General features: G+C 38.6%; 1 protein-coding gene across 1 annotated transcript; it reads left to right on the top strand.

The window, feature by feature from the left end:
• Positions 1-308: 308 nt before the first annotated feature.
• Positions 309-21,731, top strand: enosf1 (enolase superfamily member 1). The gene is given in 16 exon segments (XM_059020806.1): positions 309-401; positions 860-890; positions 7,274-7,389; positions 7,774-7,860; positions 8,186-8,212; positions 8,564-8,636; positions 11,633-11,672; positions 11,840-11,945; positions 12,226-12,260; positions 12,665-12,752; positions 13,231-13,365; positions 13,861-13,902; positions 14,986-15,115; positions 15,201-15,300; positions 15,902-15,983; positions 21,287-21,731. Coding segments are annotated over 16 exon segments (1,290 nt in total). The 3' UTR covers positions 21,392-21,731.
• Positions 21,732-21,764: the final 33 nt, after the last annotated feature.

Raw genomic sequence — 21,764 nt, 5'->3', positions numbered from 1 at the left:
TAACACATGTAATGCAATGTATTGTATTTCTATTTTTATGTACTTGAGTGATACAAAATTCGGGTGAAAATCGGTAAAACTGAATCATAGTTTTTGTAAAACCTAGGAATTTTTTGGTAAAAATTGGATTAAACCAAAAACGAAGGGGCTTGCCCACACTCCAGCAGTCCCCATCACCCTGCATCACCAGCGAGCAAAACCACACCCATCTCCACTGCCCCATCACACACTAACACTGCCCCCTCTACAGACGCACACACTGTTAGTCAGGCATCCCCCCAACCCCCACCCCCAGCAACACTGACACAATGGCATCAAAGCAGCACAGCGCAGAAGTGGTCTTATTCATGGATTCTAACGGGAAGTACCTTGATAAACGGAGGCTCTTCCTTGGCCTGCAAGTGAACAAGATCTGGTGCCCAAACACAGACAGAGCCCTGCAGCTACTGAAATGAACCAGCCTGGGGAGCCCCCGACACATCATCATTCATACCGGCACCAATGACCTGGGCTAGCGTGGAGAAGTGGCCAAAGAAGTGAGAAAGGTGGCAGAGAGAGTCATGCAGGAGTTCTGACTCCAGAGTTGTCATTTCCACACTGCTGTCTAGAGTAGACACCGCCCCACACATCATCAGTAATATCAACACTGAGATTGTCCGGGGCTGTGCTCTGACTCCCAACGTCCACCTGCCATTGCAACCCGGAGCAGCATAGCCCAGCCAAGTCCAGCCAGACCCAGAGCACCTCTGTGCACAAACCAGCACCAGTTCATCTACGCTAGAACCCTCGCTCAGCCAGCCCCCCCTGCCACCACTGATCTGGGTGAGATAAAACAGCTCCTCAACATCCTCTGCTCAAGACTGCTGAACTGAGGGACTTGCAGCACTCAGGTAGGAAACAGGAAACCCTAGTTTACTTGGGAAAATATCAGAAATTAATATGATATAAATATGAAAGTAAAAAACAAAAACAAATGTGTATGTATATGGGGTCTGTATTCCTCGGTCTTCAGGCTGAAGAGCATAGACCCTGAGTTTGTTACCAATGTAAATATTATTAATAATAATAATATTATTATTCTATTAGAGATGTGGTGCCGTGCAGATGTGCCCACTCACTGTCCCTCTGGCTACAGGGAGATCACAGTGCCCTTCCTGAAATACAGCACAGTCAGACAGGCAAGGATTCATGGGGAATACTAGTGTGGTAAAGAGGGGACAGAGGGGAGCCTGTCCAATTCATCGTCACAATTAAACAAGGACAGGCACACACATGGCTCAAAATAAACAAAAACGCAGTCCAAGCTGAAACTGACATTTATCTGTGTACAGTCTACACCCCTCCCTCTGAATCCCCATACTACAATGAGGAAAATTTTCAGAATGGGAACAGAACCTGACTGCATAAGCACACAGGGTAATGGGCATGTATTTGGACAAACCCCTCTGTACCTCACACCTACCTCAATCCACAGAAACAACCCTGATTGTACTGTGAACAAAAATGGGAGACAGTTAGTGCATCTCTGCCAAGCCTTTGGTCTGTACATCATTAATGGCAGGATCAGAGGGGACTTTAGGTAGATTCATATACTGCTCAGCTCTTGGGACTAGAGTAGTTGATTACGCCATCACTGACCTGGACCCCTCCTTTATTAATGCATTCACTGTTAGGCCACAAACACCTCTGTCAGACTACAGTCAAATTACTGTGTTCCTAAAAAGAACAGGACAGCCCAGTAACACACTAATACAGCCATGCAAGCTGTACAATCTGAACCATACTTACAAATGGGCTCCAAACAGCACAGAGGAATTTGATAAAGCAATTGGCTCTACTGAAATCACTAACCTTATTGAAACATACCAGCCTAATGAGAGAGGAGTAAATCTGGCAGTTAAACACATTAATTAAATATTAGAAAAAACAGCAATCAAGGCAAATCTCAAACAAATTAACAGGAAAAACAACCAGAAGCACAAACCCAAAGAAAAATGGTTTGATGATGAATGTAAAACAATAAGGAAAAAATTAAGACAAGTATTAAATCAAAAACATCATCAGCCACACAACCCAGATTTACGCCTCAGGTACTGCAAGACCCTAAAGCAATACAAACACACCCTAAAACAGAAAAAGAAAAACACATTAACAAAACCCTCACAGACATTGAGGAATATATTAACCAAAATCAGTTCTGGGAAATGTGGAACGATATGAACTCAACAAAAAAACACAAATTGACAATACAAAATGGAATTATTTGGAAAAAAAATATTTTGAAAATCTTTACAAGGAAACCCTACAAGAGGATTTTACAACAGAGCAAAGTTGAATTCGGGAAACATTAATTAGAACTATCTATTAAAGACAATCAAAATCCACTTGACTTCCCAATCTCCCTGCAGGAGCTAGCAGAGAAGCTCAGGGACTCAATCCCAGGAAAGCCTGTGGCCCCGACAGCATCAGTACTGAGATACTCAAACACAGCAGCCCTAAGCTGCAGGAGGCCCTGCTTAAATTATTCAACCTGGTACTACATGTAGGCTGCTTCCCTGACATCTGGAACCAAGGGCTTATAACCCCAATTTACAAAAGTGAAGACAAATTCGACCCCAACAACTACCGATGTATCTGTGTGAGCAGTAATCAGGGGAAGGTATTCTGCAGTACCATTAACACATGAATACTGACCTTCCTTACCAAACACAGTGTCTTGAGTAAGACTCCTTACTTAGAGGTTAGAATTAGGGATTAAGTTTAGGGGTAAAGGTATCCACACACCAGTCGCGATGACATGACATGCACACCAGAAGCGACACCGAGGCAATGCGACAGATTTGAAAACTGCCAGATCTATACAACTATTAAACTATACAAAACTGTGATCAAGACTGGTACATATTAGTCAACATTATGTAGTATAACACATATGGCAATAAATCATACATACCGGGGCTTATCCGTGTATATTATAGGGGCAGCAGTGTGGAGTAGTGGTTAGGGCTCTGGACTCTTGACCGGAGGGTCGTGGGTTCAGTCCCAGGTGGGGACACTGCTGCTATACCTTTGAGCAAGGTACTTTACCTAGATTGCTCCAGTAAAAACCCAACTCTATAAATGGGTAGTTGTATGTATAAATAATGTGTAATAAATAAATTAGTGTAATTATATGAAAAATAATGTGATATCTTGTAACAATTGTAAGTCGCCCTGGATAAGGGCATCTGCTAAGAAGTAAATAATAATAATATCCAGTTCCTTCGAAATGGGCTCCCATATATTGTTTTTCAAATCTGTATCTTTATAATTGTAAGTCATAAAGCTCTGGATATTTTTTTCAACGACAAGTATTATTGTTTCCTCTGTCATTTTGGATACTGCTTCACCCTGCTGGACCACGTGCATTGAAGCTGTTCTCTGGTTGTTCAATGCCCTTGTTGACCGCAAGAAACAGCATTCAATCCTATTTATTTCGCGCCGCTCCAGTGCTGCTCCTGCGTCGCCCATCGCGTCGCGTCGCGTGTGGTCTGAAATATACTTGTATAAGTTAATACTTCGTGTGAAGGGTGTCTCTCTTATTGTATAAGATATGTCATCTCACGCAGTTTACTGGGGAAAGTTGAAACCTGATTACTTAGTGGTGTTCATTGGGTTTCATCATAGGAAGCACCTCATGTTGGGTTAATCATACAGTATATTTATCACAAGAAGGTAAAACATGACTTCACACACGTTTAATGAACAAAGCACAGATATATCAACATGTCACACGCGAATAATAAAACAATAACAAAACTCCAACACAACACCACACAAACACACATATTTAACAAAATGAGTAAACTTGTGATCGGATACTGTATCCTCAAGCAAAATCCGCAGGCAACAATTTATGCAAGATCATAATAACGAATTATAATATTTAAAATATACAGCTTTCTTCCCCTGTCAATCTTTGTATTATTATTATTATTATTATTATTATTATTATTATTATTATTATTATTATTATTATTATTATTATTATTTATTTCTTAGCAGACACCCTGATCCAGGGCGACTTACAATCGTAAGCAAATACATTTCAAGTATCACAGTACAAGTAATAATACAATTAAGAGCAAGATAAAACAATGACTTTAGTTGTAGTGTACTGTATCCATTGCTCCAACGTAACCGGACGGCATTTTACTAGCTGTTTACATGTATTTTAGTCCTTCAGACAACAGTTCAAACTCCACACTAACAGGGCAATAATTAAACAATGTAACAGGATGTGTGTGTCATGTGCGTTGTGGAAACACTGGTTCTGAGGCAAGAGTACTGGTGAATTGGGTGCTTTTATTCACAATCTGTTTCTGTCTGTGCCATGTTTTCGGATAGTGAGTTAAACAGTGGCTAAAATGTTCCTCGCAGGGACACAAACGTGGCGCACAATATATACAGTGAAGTAGAAAAGTATAAACATTTCCCTATTAAATTAAAACAAAAACCTTGCTCTTCTTGAGTGCTATTGGTAGATATTGCTTCCAAAATGTATAGCCACTTGTACGTTGATATTTTCGGTTGAAAATCCTTAATCCAGTCAGATGACAGATCAGTCAAGCAAAGGATACCGACGTTCTCGCATATTGGCAAAATGGCTAAGTATTTCGTCTCCTATAGTTGTTCTAATGAAGGTGTTCACTCTCTTCAAAACTGAGAAGAATCTTTCATTGGCAGCTGTGGTGACTGGCAAGGTATGGGCGATTTTGAATACCTTCCAAACTCCTGAATATGCCACAGGCAATGTCTGCAATTTAAGCAATGTGAGTGTCGCAGTCCTCTGCATTTGATAGTCCTAAATGTAAGTACGCTTTTGCCGCACATCAATGTGAGTGCTATACAGTTTAGAAAGTTCTTCAATTTTGTCGACACCCAGAACTTCGGCGACTTGGTATCAAACGCTTCGATTGACTTGAAGAACTTTTTCCTTAAAGTGCCGACTGAACTCGGCAGTGACGCGATCAATAATTGCATAGAAAGCCTGCATCATCTTGTTGTGAATGCTGGTTGGCTCGTCATCGTTGTTTCCTTGCCCAGTATTGGAGTTGATAAAATAGTCCGCTAAGAGTTTTGATACTTTGTGGATTCCTGTTGGTCTGGATGTAGATGTGGAAGTGCCAGGGTTGAAATCGATCGCAACACCAACACTTGCAACAAAGTGGTTTGCTTTTACCAATGTAGCTTCCCATTCTGACTTTGATCGTGCTGTATGCAGCTGATTGCCAGTAACTTTGACCAAGTCTGCTGTTCGCAGCAACACAAGACCGCTTTTTTTGTAGTTGCTCGGAGAATGCATTCGTTATACCCAGCACCTTTTCCAGCATGTGAAGGTAGAGGATGAAGGAGGCAGATTCTGACCGTTTTCAAACCAATAGCCTCGGTGGCGCTGTCTTTTTGCAGTGAGATAGTTGCTTGCGGTACACCCAGAATAGCTTTGTAACGCAAAATGATCTTGATTGCTCTGTACCAATATAGCCACCATGTGTTGGCAGTTCTCTCTAGATGAACAGTTTGTTTTAAGTGTTTGTGCTCCTGTATAAACAACTCAGTCTGGTGTTACTGTTATCTATAGGGAATCAGCACTTAGGATATGCTTGTGGTATGTGCCTATAGCTCTTTCTTTCACACGTACCTAATTATTAAAGCGTGTTGCTCCTTCTTCGATAGATCCTTTGTCTCATAAATTAAAAGTGCAAATAATTTTGCTTCTTGAATTTCAGCAACGATTGTATTTTGTATTCGCACACCAAATATCTGAATCGGGTCGTTTTGGTACTCGTGTGATGAATAATGTCCGTACCTTCGCTCCATTTTTCTTCTATGGTTTTCATCGGTCTCGGAAAACACGTTCAACAGTTCGACAAAGTGTCCTCTATTGTTAGATGTACCTGATTCATCGTGCCTTCGGAAAGGTAATCCTTATCGGCCAAGAAAACTTGCTGCTCTAAGAAGAGCTTTAACATGAGCTCAGTTTTCTTAGACATCTGCTGACCTCCCTGTAGATAGCTGTGATGCTATAGACGTTTTTTCATCCAAACATATGGCCTGATACTCTGACCATGCAACGATTGAGCTTTTTATGACAGCCACTTAGAACATTTATTCATAAATGATTTTATATTTCCTACATTTTCTCATTTTATTTAAAGAATGCCACACAAAATGATGGTAAGAAAAACAATAAACAGCATCTTCTTTGATAGACAATTCGATCCACTCGTGCACATGGTAGAAATGCAGTGGTCGCCCCCTCGGCCCCAATTGGCGCCACTTTTTGAGTGTGCGAGTTAAGTGTTGTAGCGGCCTCTAGTGGCTACTACATCCGACGCTCGCCACCTGAACTGAAAGACAATACGCAGTAATGATTTCACCAATATTTCATAAATAAATTCATATTTTTTTCTTAAAATGACCTATTAAAGCTCAACAACAAAAAAATTGGCAGAATTTTCTATTCGAGTTTGTGAGTTAATTGTACCGTACATATTATTATTATTATTATTATTATTATTATTATTATTATTATTATTGGTCTACTTTTTTTGTTTTACACTTAATACTTGTTACATTCTTACTCCAGTTAAATGATATAGCTCTTTTGGTGTACAAACTGGATAGCCAACAGTGTCTGATTTCTAATGAAGTACAGTTTATAGAAGGGAAGGACACATTCCCTACATTAAAAATGTAGGAGAAACAGTAATCCAGGAATCATATATAGAAAAGAAACTGAACATGATCTGGGGACAGTGCAGCTTTAAAAACCCTATTTGCTGTGTGCCCAAGCCCAATATGTAAGCAAGTGTGTGATAATCCTGCTGAATTCAAAGCACACAGATCCAGACTATTCTGCTGCTTATGTTGTGATCGATGTGTGAGCAAGTGATGGCTTAAAGGGTTATGGACTGACTTTTACTTTGGGGAAAGGCACAGAAATTGGTAAGTTGCTCCACATGTTTATAAATAAAGTATAATGCACCAAACGTATTGCATCATTCTTGAGGGGTGATCTTTTCTGGATTTGCACATACAGTACTGTGTAAATTCACAGGATTGTAAAACACTAAATATCATTATATATGGATGAATATATTTCTTTCTATTGTTATTTTCCAATTTAAAAATAAACAAATTGAGGTTGAGCAGTTTAGCTGTCAGTTAATCTTGAAATTGACACGAAACATACTGTTCATGGTTTAACTCTTCCGTGTGACCCTTTCCTCAGTCGTGTGTGCTGTGAAGGCCCTCTCAGTTCATGTTGTTGGGAAGCATGTGACAGAGATTGTGAACGACTTCCGTGGGTTTTACAGGCTGCTCACAAGTGATGGGCAAATGAGATGGGTAATTACTTTGTGATCCAGGAAATGCATTTCAAACCTCTGTTCAGGACAACTTCACAGAAGAACCACTTGTATATTGTGACCACTCTGAGTAATGTGATTTTCCAATCCAACACCTGCCAGAGCGCAAAGGATAATGTAACGCTCCCAGTGGGTCAAAAGACTTTCTTTTAAAGTCTGTTTAAAAATATAAATGTTTCTGTCAGTATTAAATGCTAACGAAGCAGAATGAACAGATGTCCAATTTTAAAATGCAGCTGAATGTTACTGTAGCAAATTTCCCACAACTGAAATCAATTTGTCACAGCAGGAGCATCTGCGTGTAACTAAGTGCACTGTGTAAGATTACAGATTACTGAATTTGTGTGCAAATGTTCTGTAACAGATTGGTCCAGAGAAAGGTGTCATACAGCTAGCCACAGCAGCTATTCTCAATGCAGTCTGGGATCTGTGGGCTAAATCCGAAGGCAAGGTAAAAGACAACATTTCCTATTTTCATCTGATGGATGTAGTCATAGCTGGGGAAAATACATTTCTAGTAACAGTTTCTTCAGTTTTATGAAATCATTAGCCAAAATGTAAAAGCTTTGCAATTAAACCTTACACAATAACACTATACAAATACAGACCTTTTTGAAAATGAAATATAAATATCAAGAAAAATGCAGTGTATTAAATGACTAGCCATTTAGCTGTGTAGGAAGTTAGGAAATTCCAGGATTCAAGATTTCTGCTTAATTCAACTTCTGACAAAAGCAGACAAACCACGGTTCTAATGCGTCTTTCCTTTTCATTAGCCACTTTGGAAGTTGCTGGTAGATATGGTGAATTAATACATGCCTCTTCTACTGCTTTTGTTAGAAGCCTTCTCAATGGGCTACTGCTTGCCATTAACTTAAAAGTGGGATCTATGCTCTGTGTTACTGATACGTACATCTAAGCTCATGAGTAGTTGTATTTGTAATGCAGTGCTGGGAGAATGACAATGAAAGCCCATGGCAAAATCTCTTTCTTTTTATTTGAGACGTAGCCTACACCAATCCCTGCTTGGCTTTTTTTGCTTTAAAAATAATCACTTTGTTTTATCCATGGCAACCTTACTCTACATTCCATGACAGACAAAAGGCACAGGTATAGCTTGCTAAATGTGGAATTTGTATAATGTTCTGTCATAGGACCCTAAAAAGCTTGTGTCCTGCATAGACTTCAGATACATAACTGATGTGCTGACAGAGGAAGATGCTTTGGGTAAGTTTTGTTTTGTTCTTTTTCTGACGGTATGATTCACAGTGCACACCACCTGCCCGTGCTTTTACCAGGTGAGCCACTCTGGGAGCACAATCTGGGTTAAAATTACAGATTTTACATACAGTGCCCTCCATAAGTATTGGGACAGTGAAGTCAAAATTGCTATTTTTGCTGTACACTCAAGCAATATTAAAATACAATTAAAAGATGAATATGAGGCAAAAGTACAGAATGTCACCTTTTATTTCTTGTGGTTTCAAGACATACATGTTTTACCAACTAAGAATAACAGCACTTTGAGTTCCATCCCCCCATTTTATATGAGCATAAGTATTGGGACAATTCAACTTAAAGCATATATAAGAAGTATAAAAGCTAGTGTTTAGTCATGACCCATTGACATCACCAAACTCTTGGTATCGTCCTTTGAGATGCTTTGCCAAGCCTTTACTGCAGCCATTTTCAGCTGTTGCTTGTTTTGGGGAGTTTCCGACTTCAGTCTCCTCTTCAGCAAGTGAAATGCATGTTCAATCAGATTTAAATCAGGAGATTGACCTGGCCAGTCTAAAACTTTCCACTTTTTTCCCCTGATGAACTCCTTGGTTGCGTTGGCAGTGTGTTTTGGGTCATTGTCCTGTTGCATTGTGAAGCGCCGCCCAATGAGTCTGGTGGCATTTTCTTGTACATTGGTAGCCAATGTACAAGAGTGAGCCCGTTCCAGAGGCAGCCATGCATGCCCATGCCATGACACTACCTCCATCATGCTTCACAGATGAGGTGGTGTGCTTTGGATCATCTGCAGTTCCTTTTTTTCTTCACACTTTTGCCTTCCTATCACTTTGATAAAGGTTAATCTTCGTCTCATCTGTCCATAAAACTCTGTTCCAAAACTACTGGCTCATCTCTGTACTTTTTAGCAAATTCTAATCTGGCCTTTCTGTTTTTGGTGCTGATCAGAGGATTGCATCTTGCAGTGTAGCCTTTATAATTCTGCTGCCGAAGTCTTCTGCGAACAGTAGATTGTGACACTTTCACCCCAGCATTCTGGAGGTTGTTGGTGATTTCACTGACACTTATTTTAGGGTTGTTTTTCACAGCTCTGGTCATTTTTCTGTCATCAACTGCTGTTGTTTTCCTTGGCCGACCTGGTCGTTGCCGATTGCTGAAGACACCAGTGGTTTCTTTCTTTTTCAGGACTTTCCAAACTGTTTATTTTGACTATGCCCAACTTTTGTGCTATGGTTCTAATTGAGTTCCTCTTTTTTCTTTTAGCATCCAAATCGCTTGCTTTTCTTTCATAGACAGCTCCTATGCCTACTGACACCAAACACAGACTCCAAAGGCAAAAGCAAAGGATAGAACTGAGACTACTCATTCATAGCTCTTATGTGTGAACAATCAGTGCACCAGGAAACACCTGTGAGCCAAATGTCCCAATACTTACGCTCACATAAAATGGGGGGATGGAACTCTGAAAGTGCTGTTATTCTTAGTTGGTAAAACATATATATGTTGAAACAGCCAGAAATAAAAGATGACATTCTGTACTTCTGCCTCATATTCATCTTTTAATCGTATTTTCATATTGCTTGAGTGTACAGCAAAAATAGCAATTTTGACTTCACTGCCCCAATACTTATGGAGGGCACTGTATATCTTGAACTGCTTGTCCCATAGTGTTAGCTTCATAAGGAAGTTCTTTGGTATATTGAAATATGCACTCTGGTATTTTCCCCAAGAGGTGATTTATGGACACACTTTGTAAGAATCCACTGCCATATCTTGTAGGCGTTTGCAATTCTGCAGCTGCTTCCTACTCGGATGCAGGGTTAGAAACTTATAGTAGTCCAGCACCCAGCCCTGGTTTCAGAACACCCCTTGTTTAAGTATATTGAAATGAACAGGTGCCATGACTTTGAACAATCCGGCCCCTTTAAATCTGCTCTGAACTGATCACACTTGGATAAGTCTCACATGAGTCTGTAGGGTGACTGTTAGGAGCTGTTCGTCCAACGATGAGGGAAGGAACAATATGTTTAACAGGGGTTGCTCCAATTCCTGGCTACTGAATCATTTAATTAATAGACTTAATTTTTGGTAGTTCAGAAACCCAGGACTGTGTGCAGGCTAGTGTGAGTTTCTAACTCTGCAGATGGCTGCCATATTGGGGTTGTGTCTTTCTTTCTTTATTTATTTCTTTATTTTTTTTATTTTTTTGGATGATAAAGGCCTAACTATTTCAGACACTTGATTCATACTCCATACACAGTGGTATGCTGTGATTCCCTAGTGTGAGTTCGCTTGTGCAAAGCCTGCTGGGGACCATGAAATTGACCTCTGACCTAAAATGGCTGCCATGTTATGGGCATGTGACTTTTAAATTTCCTCTGTATGTATAGTACACTGTGACAGTTGTCTGTTTGGTACATAGCTGTATTCTTAGATTTTCTGAGTTCCGTTACCAGTGCTGTCCAGTACACATTAACTCTTCAAATGCCACCTTGTTTGAACCTCAGGCCATATCAATAATACAGACCACATGCTTTCAACCATAGTCTTCACAGGTTGTATTCTATTCTCTCAATGCAGTTCCATTACAGGGTATGTCCAGTAGAAATTAACCCTTTTTCACTTTTCCTTTTTACTTCATGTTTACAAACCATGCAGTCTGATGTAACATAACCGTTGCATTCTGACACTGTTTAGAGCATTAAAATATATGAGAATCTGGGGGTATATGGGACATAGATGTCACTGACATACTTGTTTAAAGGGGATGTCCCATTTGAGCCTTCTAAGATCAATTAAATATGGTCAACATATCCGGTTGCAATAAAAAATAAAACACTATTAGCATGTAAAACACATTTTTATTGAAACGCTCCTCCATTGATGCACTCAAGTAGTACATTTTAAATTCAGTCTGCCGTATGATTCTTAACCTTTGTACTAGTTTTATTGTCTTTTGGGGTGTTCATATTATTCTATTTCTACAGATATCCTCCAGAAAGCTCAAGCAGGGAAGAATCCAAGGGGGTATGTATATTTGGAAATTAAAAAGCCAGCTGCAGTAGAGAGATAATATTCCATGGGGCACTCAAAGTTTAAAAGGGTGTAGAGGGGGGGGGGATGCAATGCAACACCCCAGTCAATATAGGATTGAGATACATTTATTCATTTAATATTTGTTATTCATGTCTAAGATAATTTAACATTTTACTTTCAGAGAAACACATTCTGACACATAGATATCCTGCTTACACCACTTCTTGTGCTTGGCTTGGTTTCCCAGATGAACAATTAAAACAGGTTGAAAGATTCATTTCATAAATAACATTTCAAAACTATGCTTGTGACTTGCTGTGTAATAAGGGTATTTTATAATGCATCTTCAGTTTTATTTTAAGTATATTTTTTTATTTCGATTTTATCATGTTTCTTATCAACTGTATTTTTGTTTACGACTGTAAGTCGCCCTGGATAAGGGCGTCTGCTAAGAAATAAATAATAATAATATGTATACAGAAGTCTGAATATTCATGCCATTTCAGTATAAACGTTGTAAGGCTGTGTTTGCTTTTGCTTGTAGCTCTGTACAAAGGCACTGGAGGATGGCTGGACAAGGTGAGTTATACATCCAAACAGTTGTGTTTTTTTTGTTTGTTTTTTTTTCCCCAACCTTTGTACAGTGATTTCTGTACTAAACATTTTATAAGTGACTTATCAGTAATTATAGCCATGAATATATGTTGGTCTTTGTGTTTTTATACAGCAGTAACTATTCATGTTGATATGATACACATTAAAACTGTAGCTGTTTATTTGAAACTATTTGAGTTCTTCCTGTTTTTGTAAAGTTTAAAAGTGTCATCTTAAGGTTTAAATGTTTAGAAAATGAAATGGAATCTAAGTCCCCTACAGACTAATACCGTGTCTCATAGAGAGAGACCTATCCGATGGACCTAAATGTTGAGTTAGGAATGTTAACTGGGTTCCGTTTGCTAAGATTTTTTTTTTTTTTTCGGGAGTTTTAAAGTAAAGGTCAGTGCCGACCTACCCGATGATATCCGCAGATGTAAACTGATCAGAGAAATGATAGGAACAGACAATACCCTGGTGAGGAGGATTTTCTGATTGCTGTAAACCATACTCTCCTACTACAAATGCTTTATTTGTCATAGTTATTAGCACACTCACTTTCTCTTCTGGGAAAAGTTACAGAGCTTCCCTCTCGGTTTAATAAAGACGGAAGAGAGACTGCAGAGCTAATTTAGAAAACTACACCATCTGCTGGCATTTGGTAGTCATTGCAAGCTTAATATTTGCCCTTTTGTAAATAACTGAAGCACATATAATAACGTCTGCCCATCTGACATGGCTTTAAGTTAACAGTAATAGCGATATCAGTATTTATATTATTCATTGTTCTACATTTCAAAAATGTGTGATTTCAAGGACTTTCACTGATGGCTTTTGATCATAAATCTTCCTTGGACTTCAGAACTATTATTGCAATTGTGTTGTTGATTTCTTAACCAGTGATTGAGTTTGGTTTTTTTTTTTTGTTTTGTTTTGTTTATTCTCAATAAAGTAGATGATTGATGCCAATCAGCGATGGGATGTTCAAGAAGCCATTGAATGGGTTTCCAAGTTAGCTGAGTTTAAACCCTTATGGATAGAGGAACCAACCTCGCCTGATGATATTCTCGGCCATGCAACCATAGCCAGGGTATGAGATGAGGGGTTAGTAGTGGCAGTTATTTCCTCTTTATGAATCAGGACTGGAAGTTATTATTATTATTATTATTATTATTATTATTATTATTATTATTATTTATTTCTTAGCAGATGCCCTTATCCAGGGCGACTTACAATCGTAAGCAAATACATTTCAGGAAGTCCTTGTCAGTGTCTGTTGCATTATTAGAAATACTAAGAAGAAACTTTTATCAACCTATACCCCACAGGATAAGCTACAACTGCATTTTATTGGAGCCTTTTACAGCACTGGGGATTCACCCTGGATTGCATCAACCACCTATTCATGGATAATCCTGGGAATCACAGTAGGGGATGCAATCCAGGGGGTAAAGTTTATTTTTAGTACTACTGTATATACAGTAATACCGTATATCAACTCCCCCCCCCCCCCCCCCCCCCCCCCGTATAGTTGTTTCCATTGTGTCATTAAAATATAAACTAGGTAAACCTGTGTCTTTTGTAGGCATTGTCTCCCTTGGGAATTGGAGTAGCAACTGGAGAGCAAGTGAGTGCTTTTTAGTTTAAGAAATGCTTTCGACAGTGAAATGGAGTGATGCACATTTCCATGCTTTTTTAAATTATTTTATTTATTTATTTATTTATTTATTTATTAGCAGACGCCCTTATCCAGGGCAACTTACAATTGTTACAAGATAACACATTATTACAATAACATTTTTGATATGTCATCAAAAAGGTGGATGAATGAATCCTGTTTTAAATACCATTATACACAGCTGTAACAATTACTATATTCACACACTTATTGTTTTGAGATTCAGCTTTTATTAGGGAGCTCCCCTAAATCCTTTGCTAAATCCAGCTATGGGAGCGCACAGAGCACATACAACAGTGTATGGAAACTTTGGCAGAATCTACAATCTCTGAACTAATCTTCTCTGTTCAATAATAAACTAACGTTGCTGAAGAGGTTGATCATGGCGGATAAATGGTTAGGGCGGATATGTGACGGGCGGATACGCGATGGATTACTGTACCAACAGTGATTTATTTTACACAAAGTGAACAAAAGCAACTAAATTTGCCTTCAGTTTAGCAAAATACAGTTTTGGGATTGAATGCTTACCATATTGAGACATCTCTTTTATACTGGAGAACCAGAGGAAAATTAAACCGCTGAAACAACATTTTTTTGCCATGCATTAAATGCATTTTGTGGCCTTTTTCTCAAGACATTTATTCACATGATTGTTCATTTTAATATGTATATATTTATGGTAATTTTATATTCTCAATGAGCAAGAAAACCAGGAGAGGATCTGAATCAAAAGTGAAATGAGGTTGGTGGTTTGGACTTTAGCCTTCCGTAAACAGAAATCTGTTATAGCACAATTGTCACAGGCTGACGGTCTTAAAAAGAGACCGAGGGATGGATCGACAACTGCTCTCCAACCACCTAAGGAAAAGGCTGCCATGGACTTCAGTCAATGGGACTACCAATCCGGTGCATTGAAACACCAACATTGATCATTTAAAATGTAGACCAAATAAAACCATCCTGCACATGCTGCTCTGTGATTTGAACTTGCATTGCACTCGTTTTTATGAACTATTATTTTATTTTCAGTGTCACAACAGGGTGATGTTTAAACAGATGCTTCAGGCTAAAGCTCTGCAGTTTGTTCAGATTGATAGCTGCAGGCTAGGGAGTGTTAATGAAAACCTCTCTGTGTTGCTAATGGCCAGCAAATTCCAAGGTAAGAACATGAGAAAAGGCTAGTATTATCTGTGGGGCCTTCGTGACTACAGCTTGTGTGAAATGTTTTCTGGCCTTTTTTCTAGTGCCTGTGTGTCCCCATGCCGGAGGAGTTGGCCTCTGTGAGCTAGTGCAGCACTTAATATTATTTGACTACATTGCTGTATCTGGAAGTCTTGAAAACCGGTCTGTAACGGAATACACACATTCTTAACATTTCCTTAGACATCCCATATTTATGTAGTTTTCCATAAACTGGAACTAGAGTTCAAGTCATCGATATGCTTGGAATAAAGTATGCCACGAATCTTGGCAGACTAACAGTTGATTATGGGGGAGAGGATGGTGCTCTTGTGGTCACACTTGAGCACCTCCATACCACTGTTATAGTGCATACTTGCTTCTTTTCCTATGGATCTCCTTGAACTGGTCAAGAGACTTTTGAGCAGTTCTGCACATTACTGATTCAGAAACAGGACGATTAATGGTTGCTAGTGGGTGTCTGCAGTACCATGTATAATGTAAGCCATTTTATTGACTTATCTTTAAAAGCTTAGCCCTCTGTGTTTTAACTATTCATGTACTGCATTTTAATATTGTTTTAGATTAATTTGTGTCTTATTCCTAATGTTACTATTTGTAAGCAGTAGTAGTGTTTGCCAAAACGTTGTGTGTGTGTGTATATATATATATATATATATATATATATATATATATATATATATATATATATATATATATATTGCAATACTATAAATGATTACACCTTTTTTTTTTTTTTTTTCAGGATGTGTGAATATGTAGACCATCTCCACGAGCATTTTGCATACCCAGTGATAATTAAAAATGCTTCCTACATGCCACCAAAGGTATTCTCTTTTCTTTCTCACCTGCTTTTATTTTTAGCCTGTGTCTCTTTAGTTAGTAGTCGCTTTCCACCTCTCTGTGTAGTTTCAAGAAAGTCATCTGCCAGTTTCTTCTATTTTTTTTTTTTTTTTTTTTTAATCAGACAGGATTAGAATGTCATTGGGCTGATTCCTTTCTGGTTTTCCCTTTCAATCTTAGATATAGCATTACACATCCCCACATGTTGCTACAACTGTTTAAATAGCACACCTATAAGTTTTATTTTCATTAACATCCTGACATTTTACACTTAACTTTAAAGTCAGTTTCAAAGCTCTTTTCAAAATGTCTGCTCTAGTGCACTGATAGCGTAAGGATTATTGCCAACATTGTCAAACAGGTAACACAGCAATAACGATCCATGATGTGGTATGGAACAGAAAAGCCAGAACTTTTTTTTTTTTTTTAATCACTCTTCCTGCAGTGATTTTAGAGCAGGGGTTCCCAAACTGTGACCCAAAGGTGACCAAGACACAGTCCCGGGAGCAATGAGTGAATGACATTCTATGTGTTTTCTTCTATTAATAGCGAAAAGCAGGCGCCGGTGGCAGCTGTAACTGTAGAAAAATAAAGTGTAGCAAGGCAGTATTGGCAGACTGTCAATCAAAGCAGAAATTCACAGATCGGAGCTAACAGATTGCCTACCTGAAGGCGGGATGTAGAGCGAGAGCTCTGACAATAGGGCAGTGTTAAGGTCATGTGATTGCGTTGCTGGCAGATGTAAAAAGTGTGTTCAGTATTAGTAAAATTACAATATGTCGAATCCACTACCAAAGAATACGTTTTGCAAAGTTTGAACAAAAAAGGCAGCTACAGGAGTTTGAATGCATTTGTACCGTGGGCTCAGTTTTGAGATGCTCAGTTTTTCATACTACCTTTTGTACTTGATAACATTCAATTAAAAATGTTGCAAGCCAACTGAATGTGATTTTTGCAAGTTGTATTTGGTTGTACAGAGTAGTGGCAAAAGAAGTAACTTATGCAAGGCTCTTGTTTCCTTCTGTACTGTGTGCATTCGTCTTTTTTGTGCATGACAGTTCAACATGAGAGGTAACGTGTGGACGTTTTTAGTTAGTGTTCAGAATTAGGATTAAATAGTTATGTTTTTGTGCACGTTGTACTGGTTTTACTCACAAGTGATTCCTGTTCAGGTATTTATGAATGGGAATAATAAGAGACATGCACTTCTTTCTTGTTTGATGACCAAGAAAAATTACTGCATTTCTAAAATGTTCAATTATACAAAAGTACCAAATTTAAAGGTTTGATAAAAGCGTGTTTAGTTTTTGCAATTTATTTTATTTACTAAAATTAAAGTGTTAAATATATATATATATATATGGGAAATATTTTTAAGAAATAAAAAACTGAAATATCTTGCTTGCATAAGTATTCAACCCCTGTGCTGTGGAAGCTCCCAGTTTACACCGATGAAAGAAATTGCCCTCACGAGGACACAATTACCTTACCATTGGCCTCCACCTGTGAACCATTAAAGTTGCTGTCACATTTTCTGGATAAAAACCCCACTGTTGAAGGATCATTGGTCAGGCTGTGAATCTGAAGGAAAATGAAGACCAAAGAGCAATCTACAGAAGTTAGAGATAAAGTAATACAAATGCATAGATTGGGGAAAGGGTACAAAATAATATCCAAGTGTTTGGATATCCCAGTGAGCCCAGTTGGATCAGTAATCAGGAAGTGGAAGCTGCATCACACCACCCAGGCACTGCCAAGAAAAGGCTGTCCCTCAAAACTCAGCGCTCAAACAAGGAGACTTGTGAGAGAAGCCACAGAGAGGCCAACAATCACTTTGAAGGAGCTACAGAGTTCAGTGGCTGGGAGTGGAGTAATGGTGCACCAGTCAACCATATCAAGAGCTCTGCATAACACTGGCCTGTATGGGAGGGTGGCAAGAAAGAAGCCGTTACTCAAAAAGTACCATCTGAAAGCACGTCTGGAGTTTGCCAGAAAGCATGAGAGTGACCCAGCTGCGATGTGGGAAAAGGTTTTGTGGTCAGATGAGACCAAGATGGAGCATTTTGGCCAAAACTCAAAGCGCTATGTGTGGCGCAAACCTAACACTGCCCATGCCTCAAGACACACCATCCCTACAGTGAAGTATGGTGGTGGCAGCATCATGCTGTGGGGATGCTTCTCATCAGCAGGGACTGGGCATCTTGTTAAATTGAAGGAAGAATGGATGGAGCAAAATACAGTGAAATACTGCAAGAGAACCTGTTTCAGTCCGCTAAAAAACTGAAGCTTGGGAGGAAATTCACCTTTCAGCAGGACAATGATCCCAAGGACAAGGCCAAAGCAACATTGGAGTGGCTAAAGAACAAAAAGGTGAATGTCCTACAGTGGCCCAGTCAAAGTCCTGATCTCAACCCCATTGAGAATCTGTGGCACTATTTGAAAATTGCGGTCCACAGCGTCGTCCAACCAACCTGGAGCAAATCTGCCAAGAAGAATGGGCCAAAATCACTCCGACACTGTGTGCAAAGCTGGTACATACTTACCCCAAAAGACTTAAAGCTGTTATTGCAGCGAAAGGTGGCTCTGCCAAATATTAATGTGTGGGGGTTGAATACTTATGCAAGCAAGATATTTCAGTTTTTTATTTTTCTTAAAAATATTTCCCAACATAAAACCAATGTCACCTTAATATAATTGATTTTGAGCTTCAGTGTTTTAAAATAAAATATCAAACAGAACGAAATTTCAGTGTACCATTTGTAATTCAGTAATATGAGAGAATTGGTCAGGGGTCTGAATACTTTTGCAAGGCACTGTATATACTCTGTGCATTTTCTATGTGATTTCCATCTTTCACAACATTTTTTCAAATGAATAAAGGACAGTTTAGATTAGGTTTAGACAAGGAGTGCTAATAGTGAGTCACAGTGCCTAATGCTGCTGAACAGGTGGGCCTCGGGTAAAAAAAAGTTTGGGAACCCCTAATTTAGAGGACAGATCTCAAACCCTGGTGCACTAGAGCAGACATTTTGAAAACAGCCTTTAAAGTTATAAGTGTAAAAAGTTATCAGGATGTTTAATAATGGAAACAAAATTACCGGTATGTTATTTAAACATATGTAGCAACACGTGGGGACGTGTAACGCTATATTTTTGGAACCCCCACTATTTACTCTTTTTAATTGATAAGGAACTCTGCAGAGCCCAGATTTAGCAAGTCTTATAAATCTCCCTGCAGTGTCCTTGGATTCAGGTCTAATATCTGTACAGAAAAGAAAAAAAAAAGAAATATTGATGTCCATTTTCATCTTCTATAATACTTGTTAAAACGTCCTTTTTCTAACCTGGCATGAACAGCCCATTGCAGAATGTTTTATAAATGCTCAACAGGAATTAAAGATGGCTTTATAGATGCACGTTTGTCACATTTTGTTTTTCAGCTATAAATGCGTACCACTCTAATTGTAATGAAACTTGAAGTGTGCATAAGTTAATACCGGTGTCCTGGGTAGGGTTGCCAACTTTACATTTTTCCAAAAGCGGACAAAATGCTCAGTAATCGTATCGCGCTAAGCAGTGAATGGCAAAATAACGCAGGATACATTTCAGTGTTGTTCTCGAACTTAACGGACCAATGCTAATGCAAAAAAGCAACGTTGAAACAGGACTGGCTCAGCAACAATGGAAATACCCTAACGGCAATGAACAGTGAGTAAGCAAGATTCGCAAGAACCAGATTTCTGCTGTCCGGTCAGTGGTTCTATAAATTCCTTTAAAACCGGATGTCCGGGGAAAAGTGGACCACCGTCTAGAATTTAATGGGGAGGTTCCATTGTTTCTAAGGTTTACGCCTACTAGTACTACGTTTGGGGAATTAGTGGATTGAGCCCAGGGAATAAGTTGATCGGCTATATTAACTAAAAATAAATCATTTAAAATTAACTTTGTAAGTGTAATGTATATGTCTGTTTGTTTAACAAATGTTTATAGCAACTCTGTTTTTGTTACATATTTAACATGTAAGAAGTACTGTAAGGATAGGTATGCTAGCGCTTATCAAAAAGTTAAAGCACGATTTTCAGTCATGGACAAAATTGAGCTCCATGCTGCGGTTGCTAACTTAGGCCACGATGCACAGCAATCACTGATGCACTTGTACTATTATTTATTATGCACTTTGTTCTTTCATTTGTTTTTACAGACACTACTCATTTATATGTACTAACCTAGGTACATAGGGTGCATGACGTATTCAAACAAGAAAAAAAAAAGAAAGGTGTTTACTAATTTAGCTATCATGCTTGATGGGGTTTTTTTTTTTTTTTTTTTTAAAGTATTGTTAACGTTTCGTCTTTGTAAACTGAGAGTTCACGCTAGGCCTACTGACAAAATAATAGTAGACCTTGCAATACTACAATAATGTATGATTGTATGTCATTAGAATATATTACTAAAACATTTTAATTTCGATTAAAGATTGACAACATTGACATGTAAAGCCTTTTAATATACAATCTTTACGATCAGAATTCAACTACATGATTAACAACGACATTTTTACAGGCAGAAAAAAAGCTGACACTAGTATAACTGAACGCTGTATCGCATATATATTTTTAAATAAAAAAGAAAGTGGTGTGAAAACAATTACCAAACGTAATGAAATGTCAAGATCGAAAATGTTGACTCGTGTACCTCCCCTTTAATCAAACTGCTGCCGCGCCTTCCTTTTGCCTTACTGCGCTTGCGCGATCCATTTTTTCCCGGTCTACTAATTCCCTATGACACCGGGTTTTGAGTGTGTCAACAGTGATGCTGACCAGCTTTTGCTGGCGTAATGAAGGTTTTTATCTTAGAGTTTGGCCTTATTTGATAAAACTTGCATGGTTACTTTTTCAAGTTAATCCAAGTTCTGTGTATCTCACTTTTGACAGTATGAACACCAGATTGGCTGAAGTACTGAATGCTGTCTTTAGAACCCCTCAAGAGAATTTAATGATACATTTCGTGATTATGGCTTTCTACTTGTGGAGTCAATTTTTGAGGAGAGCACAAATACCATACTCTACCACTCCCCTTTTAGAGAAATGATTTCCAACCTCTTGGATATTGATTACAACAAAGGGCAGGCTGTAGAAGCCGTGGGGCAGTTCAGGGATAAACGTTAATTAACTAAGATTAGGTTTATGTCCCATTTTGTGTAAGTAAAATGGCTGTTGAATTTAATAGTTTAATTGACTGGAGCAGTTGCTCACAGCAATGACTAAGTGTCTTAATCTCCACTCAGGACCCAGGATATTCCACAGAAATGAAGGAAGATTCAGTAAGGAGATATCAATTTCCTGATGGAGAGGCCTGGCGGGAACTTTGTAAGCACAAGGTTAAAGCTTAACCACACAGATTGTCAGCCACAAGTTTTCTCGTGTCATCTTCTGAATTATTTATTCTGTTGATCTAACCAGAAGTAGTAAAATGCTGCCACCATTTACAGTACATAAGCCCCTTTGTGTACCAAGGTTATGAAAATCAGTGCTTGTGAGCTTCTATATAGAACTCCAGGGATTACTGGAATAATTTAAACAGCGGTGGTACTTACATCCCTGTGTGTACACATTACTAACACAAAGCATTGCTGTTAACACATGACAAAATGAGTACATCAGAAAGCTGGGTTGCCATTTAACAATTGAAGATTAAATCTGAAACATTCAAGTTTGCTTAGCATTGATAATTTGTGGTTATATATATATATATATATATATATA

The sequence above is a fragment of the Acipenser ruthenus genome, chromosome 3 (assembly GCF_902713425.1).
Source record: "Acipenser ruthenus chromosome 3, fAciRut3.2 maternal haplotype, whole genome shotgun sequence".
NCBI classification, from domain to species: Eukaryota; Metazoa; Chordata; class Actinopteri; order Acipenseriformes; family Acipenseridae; genus Acipenser; species Acipenser ruthenus.
Note: the sequence above shows the minus strand (reverse complement) of the source record. Positions and strands in the feature narration are given on the sequence as shown.